Source organism: Psammomys obesus, unplaced genomic scaffold (genome assembly GCF_907164565.1).
Source record: "Psammomys obesus unplaced genomic scaffold, mPsaObe1.curated_primary_1811, whole genome shotgun sequence".
Taxonomy (NCBI): domain Eukaryota; kingdom Metazoa; phylum Chordata; class Mammalia; order Rodentia; family Muridae; genus Psammomys; species Psammomys obesus.
This window is the reverse complement of record NW_026590511.1, coordinates 1,990,724-1,995,420: the sequence shown is the minus strand read 5'-3', so window position 1 is coordinate 1,995,420 and position 4,697 is coordinate 1,990,724. Positions and strand designations below refer to the sequence as shown.

Here is a 4,697-nt window from a genome sequence, read left to right as displayed (position 1 = left end):
CCCCCCCCCCCCCCCCCCCAGTCACCGCAGCTAGGGAGAGTTCGAGGGCGGCCTTGCGGCTTGACGCCATGTCCAGGAACAGCAGTGACATAAACCGAAAGCCATCAGCAGGTCCGCACGTGTGCTCACGGGCGCTGCTCAGCAACAGCCATCTAGTGGGTTGCCGCGCAGCTGTGGTCTGGCTGAGCTTCGGAGGACAGGGGTTCAAATCCAGCACTCACACCTGGGCCTTCTGCTCCAGGCAATCCAATGCTCTCTTCTGGTCTCTGTGGGCACTCCATGCACGCACACGCTGGCAGAGCATCCACACACACCGAAGAAAGAGATTTGTTTGTTTGCTTTTGTTTTTTGAGACAGGGTTTCTCTGTGTAGCCTTGGCTATCCTGGAACTCACTCTGAACTAGAACTCTGGCCTAGAACTCAGAGAGCCGCCCGTCTCTGCTTTCCAAGGGCTGGGATCAAAGGCATGAGCCACCACCATCCAGCTTTTTTCTTAGAAGAAGAAAAAAAAAAAAAAAAAAGGGGCTGGAGAGATGGCTCAGAGGTTGAGAGCACTGGCTGCTCTTCCAAAGATCCCGAGTTCAAGTCCCAGCAACCACATGGTGGCTCACAACCATCTATAGTGAGATCTGATGTCTTCTTGTGTCATGCAGCTGGACATGTAAGCAGAACTCGGGGTGGGCAGGCAGAGCTCGGAGTCTGGGGCCAGCCTGGTCTACAGAGTGAGCTCCAGGACAGCCAATTCCACACAGAGAAACCCTGTCCCAAGAAACAAAGGAAGAAGAAAAAAGAGAAAGGTGCCTATTACATTAGATGTAGAGAAAAGGTTCCTGCTCCTGGTTGATGCAATGTTCTCCCAGAGGTACAGGGAACTGACTGCCCAGTACAAGACCCTGTGAAGTCTGAGACAAGGCACACTGCGTAGCACAGGCTGGCCCAGAGCTCACAGATTCCATCTGCCAGAATCCTGGCCGCGTCGAGGGTGGGAGCCACGGAGGGTATCAGCGTTTGGTCCACACCATGGTGTCCTGAGAGCCTTGTGTCTGGTCCCCAAAGGGCCAGGTACGGTGCTGTCTTTCCGGCCTCCTCACCACCAGGCCGGTTCTGACGCCGTCACACACACACACACACACACACACACACACACACACACACACACCCGCCCACTCCCTCCCGCGCGCTGCTCCCATCCGCCCGCAGAGCAAGTCTTGGGACCGCCCCAGCCTCAGTGGGCGGGGGAAAGCTCCCTGTGGCCTCGGTGACCCGGCCCGGCCCTATCGCGCTTTCCATCTGCTTCGAAGCAAACCAACTGTCAACCGAAGTCAGTGGGGCAGGCGTGGGCCACCGACCTGGGGCGCGGGAGGGAGAGACAGCGGAAGCTGTGTGTCCCTGGGGGCTGTGCGCGCCCTCTCTGAACCTCGCCTTTGCTTCGTTGGCGGCAAGTCGTGAGGCCCGCAGGCTCTCTGCGGACTAGAGCTATGGGAGCTTTTAGTTTGAGGAGTCTGGGGGTGTGCGCGGAGATTCAACTCCTTTAGTGTCCTTTAGTGTCGCTGTGCCCTCTGCAGACTCTTTAAAGCCACGCCCCCAGCGCGTCAACAGCTCTGCCTCACTTTGGTCTTAGAATTTGTCACCACCTGGCGCCCTGAGGGGTTCATCATTCTGTTTGGTTTTGGTTTTAGGTGGGTGGCAGAGGGCAACCTGTAGAATTGGGTTTTCCTCCTGCCACTTGAGCCTGGGGACAACTCGCGTCAGGCTGGGGTGTAGCTGTCACCCCCAACTTCACATAAAAAGTTCTGTTTTGTCCCATGTGGAGCAAGACAGAAGCCCTCCCCATATAGGTGCTTCAGGAATGCAGGCCCCGGGCGGGCCCTCTCCGGTTCTTCTGCATCTTTTGATCTCTCTGGGACCCAGGGTGCCAGACCTGAGCTCCCTCGGCTTCCCCCCTCTCTCCTCGGGAAAGCCCCTGCCTTTATCCCGTGCCTCGGTTTCCTCAGCTGTCAAATTGGGGTGTGTGCTGAGGGAGCCCAGACAGACACGGAAGCACGGGCTTCCCTCCCACCTCAGCCGTTCTGAAAGGATCTCTGAGCAATAGCTGTGCCCACTCTTGCTTCCTTCTTGGCCCAGAGGAGGGGGCCAGCTGGGGCCAGCAGCGTCAGAGGCTCAGGGGTGAGGCCACCCTCTCTGGAAAGGAGGAAGGAGGCCCAAGCCAGACACCACGGGGGACCGGGCTGTGAGGAGGCAGCCACCCCTCCCTCCCATTGCTGGAGCCTCCCGCCTTGCCACCGACCTGTCTGGCGGGCAGGGCCAGGTCTAGGCAAGTTGGAGGGGGCGGGAGGCAGCACCCAGGTCCCCACCCTGTTTCCAGCACCCAGGCCTCTCTTGTAGCCCTTGCTGGGCTCCTGCATGCCCTAGGCAGGAACCTCACGGCCCCTGGAGCGCCCCCCACCCCCCTCCATCCAGAGAAGGAAGAGTCCCACAGCTGGGGCTGTGAGGGCCCCAGGAACCATGTCACCTGCTGTCCTGTGAGACATCCACTATGGCCAGGTCTCTGACCTGGGGCTGCTGTCCCTGGTGCCTGACGGAGGAGGAGAAGACAGCTGCCAGAATCGACCAGGAGATCAACAAGATCTTGTTGGAACAGAAGAAGCAAGAGCGCGGGGAGCTGAAGCTGCTGCTGCTGGGTGAGTGTGCGACCGGGCACAGGGTCGGCGACTCCGGTGACAGCAGCCCTGTTTTCTAGGTAGGAAGAGCGAGGCTTCAGGAAGCTGGGTCTCTCACCGAAGGCTCAGCTGTGCCTCGGACTTCGGGGAGGTGGCCCGGGCGGGCGCTGCTCCATAAACACACCCATGTGTGTCACGGGAAGGGAATGAAGGTGAGCGTCTGTCCAGGCTAGCCCGGGCAGGGGCTGAGCCTCTTCCTCCAGCCGCCGAGCCAGGGCTCCAGGCTGCCAGCCACTGGGTCCTGGCCACCAAGGGCTTTGTTCTGGGCCTATGTATATCAGTGGGCTGACTGAGTCACTCATTCACTCACTCATTGATTCATCAACGCTGAACTCTTGAACCAAACAAAGTACTCCATGTCTCTCAACCTAGTACTCGGGACCCTGAGGCAGGAGGATTGTGAATTAGAGGCCAGCTTGAACACTGTCTCAGAAATCAACAAAAGGGGGAGGGGCAGATCGGCAGGAAGAAAGATCCCTGAGACCCTGGTTTCCATCCCAGGGCCACACGAGCCAGATTTGAGGAGTGCACATCTGTCAAACAGCACCAGGGGATGGAAGCAGGAGGATCAGGAGTGCAGGATCACACTGGGCTACAGGAGTTTGAGGCTAGCCTGCACTACATGACACCCTGTTTTGAAAATGAAGCCTTGGTGGTGTACACCTGTAGTCCCAGCACTTGGTTGACTGATAATTCAGAATTGTCATGGGTTCAAAGCTACACAGTGAGACCCAGTATAGATGATGATGATGATGATGATGATGATGATGATGATGATGATGTCATCATCTAAGAATGGCATCTTCACTGAGGGACAAGACAGATGAAATAGTGTTCAACAAGTGCTGTTTAATTCTTATTTCTGAAAGGAGGAATTCTTCTCTCCCTTTAATTCTGGCATAAAGCCATACTCCACCGCAGCCTCACCCCTCAGAAGGGAGCCCCACGGCTCTCCCCCAGTCCTGCATAGATGTATCTGTTTTTCCGCCTTATTCTCTCCTCTTTCAATGTTCGGTCACTTTCATAAAGAATTCTTCCGAGCCCAGAAAGGTTTGCACGAAGGTTCTGAATTCTCAAGGGTGGTGAGATGGCTCTGGGGGGAGGGAGGGGCTTGCTGCACAGACCTACAACCTGCGTTCAAAGCCTGCACTGACAGAGATAGAAGGAGAAAAGAGACTCCCCAAAATAGACCTCTGCCTTCCACACGCACGCCATGACACCACTCCCCCATCCCACGTTCACACTTGAGAGGAGTGTAGTCTGTATCCTGGAAGTACTGCTCAGGGGTGAGGGGCTGGGGCAGGCATCTTTGAGGAACACCCATCTAGTGCCTGTGAGGCCTTGGATCCATGCTCAGAACCGGAAAGAGCAATGGAGAGCCTTTAAGAATACCGCATTGCCTGAGCCCCTGATCCCGAGTCGGGGTTCACACTGTTGTTGATTGAGCCTGCTTCCTGTAAGCCATTTCTCGCCCTGGATCCACCAAGCCTGTGGCTTGTCATTTCAACAGTATTTCTGATGTGCCTTAGTATCCCTGGCTCCGCCACAGGGTCTTTGCCCCCGCTTCACCTGAGCCTTCAGCCTCCATACCTCAGGCATTGCGTGGCCTGCTCTGCTCCATGTGAGTCTGAGAACAGGGCTCAGCTCTTGGGAAAACAGCATTGTCTGGTGTCCAGGCCACTTTCACACTCTTGCATATCTCCTTCCTCTTTATCATTTCAGTTTGTACCCAAAGTCCTCTACTTGCCTAACTGATTGTGTCTCTAATTACACAACAAAGAAGGGCAGGGGATGATCCTGTCTTCAGTCCTCTATTCCCAGAGCAGAGCACAGTAAGAACACACAGGTGGAGCTCAGTAAACACAGAGAAGGGTGGGTGGGTGGGTGGGTAGATGGGTGGGTGGATGAATGGATGGTAGATAGATGGGTGGGTGATGGGTGGGTGGATGAATGGATGGTGGATGGATGGGTGGATGG

General features: G+C 56.2%; 1 protein-coding gene across 2 annotated transcripts in view; it reads left to right on the top strand.

Annotated features, from left to right (window-relative positions):
* The first annotated feature begins 2,230 nt into the window (after positions 1-2,230).
* Positions 2,231-4,697, top strand: part of Gna15 (G protein subunit alpha 15) — a 22,138-nt gene continuing 19,671 nt past the window's right edge. For both annotated transcript variants that reach the window (XM_055607764.1, XM_055607763.1), the window contains exon 1: positions 2,231-2,681. In XM_055607764.1, coding sequence (XP_055463739.1) covers positions 2,537-2,681 — 145 coding nt within the window. In that variant the 5' untranslated portion in view covers positions 2,231-2,536. The remainder of the gene's footprint in view (positions 2,682-4,697) is intronic.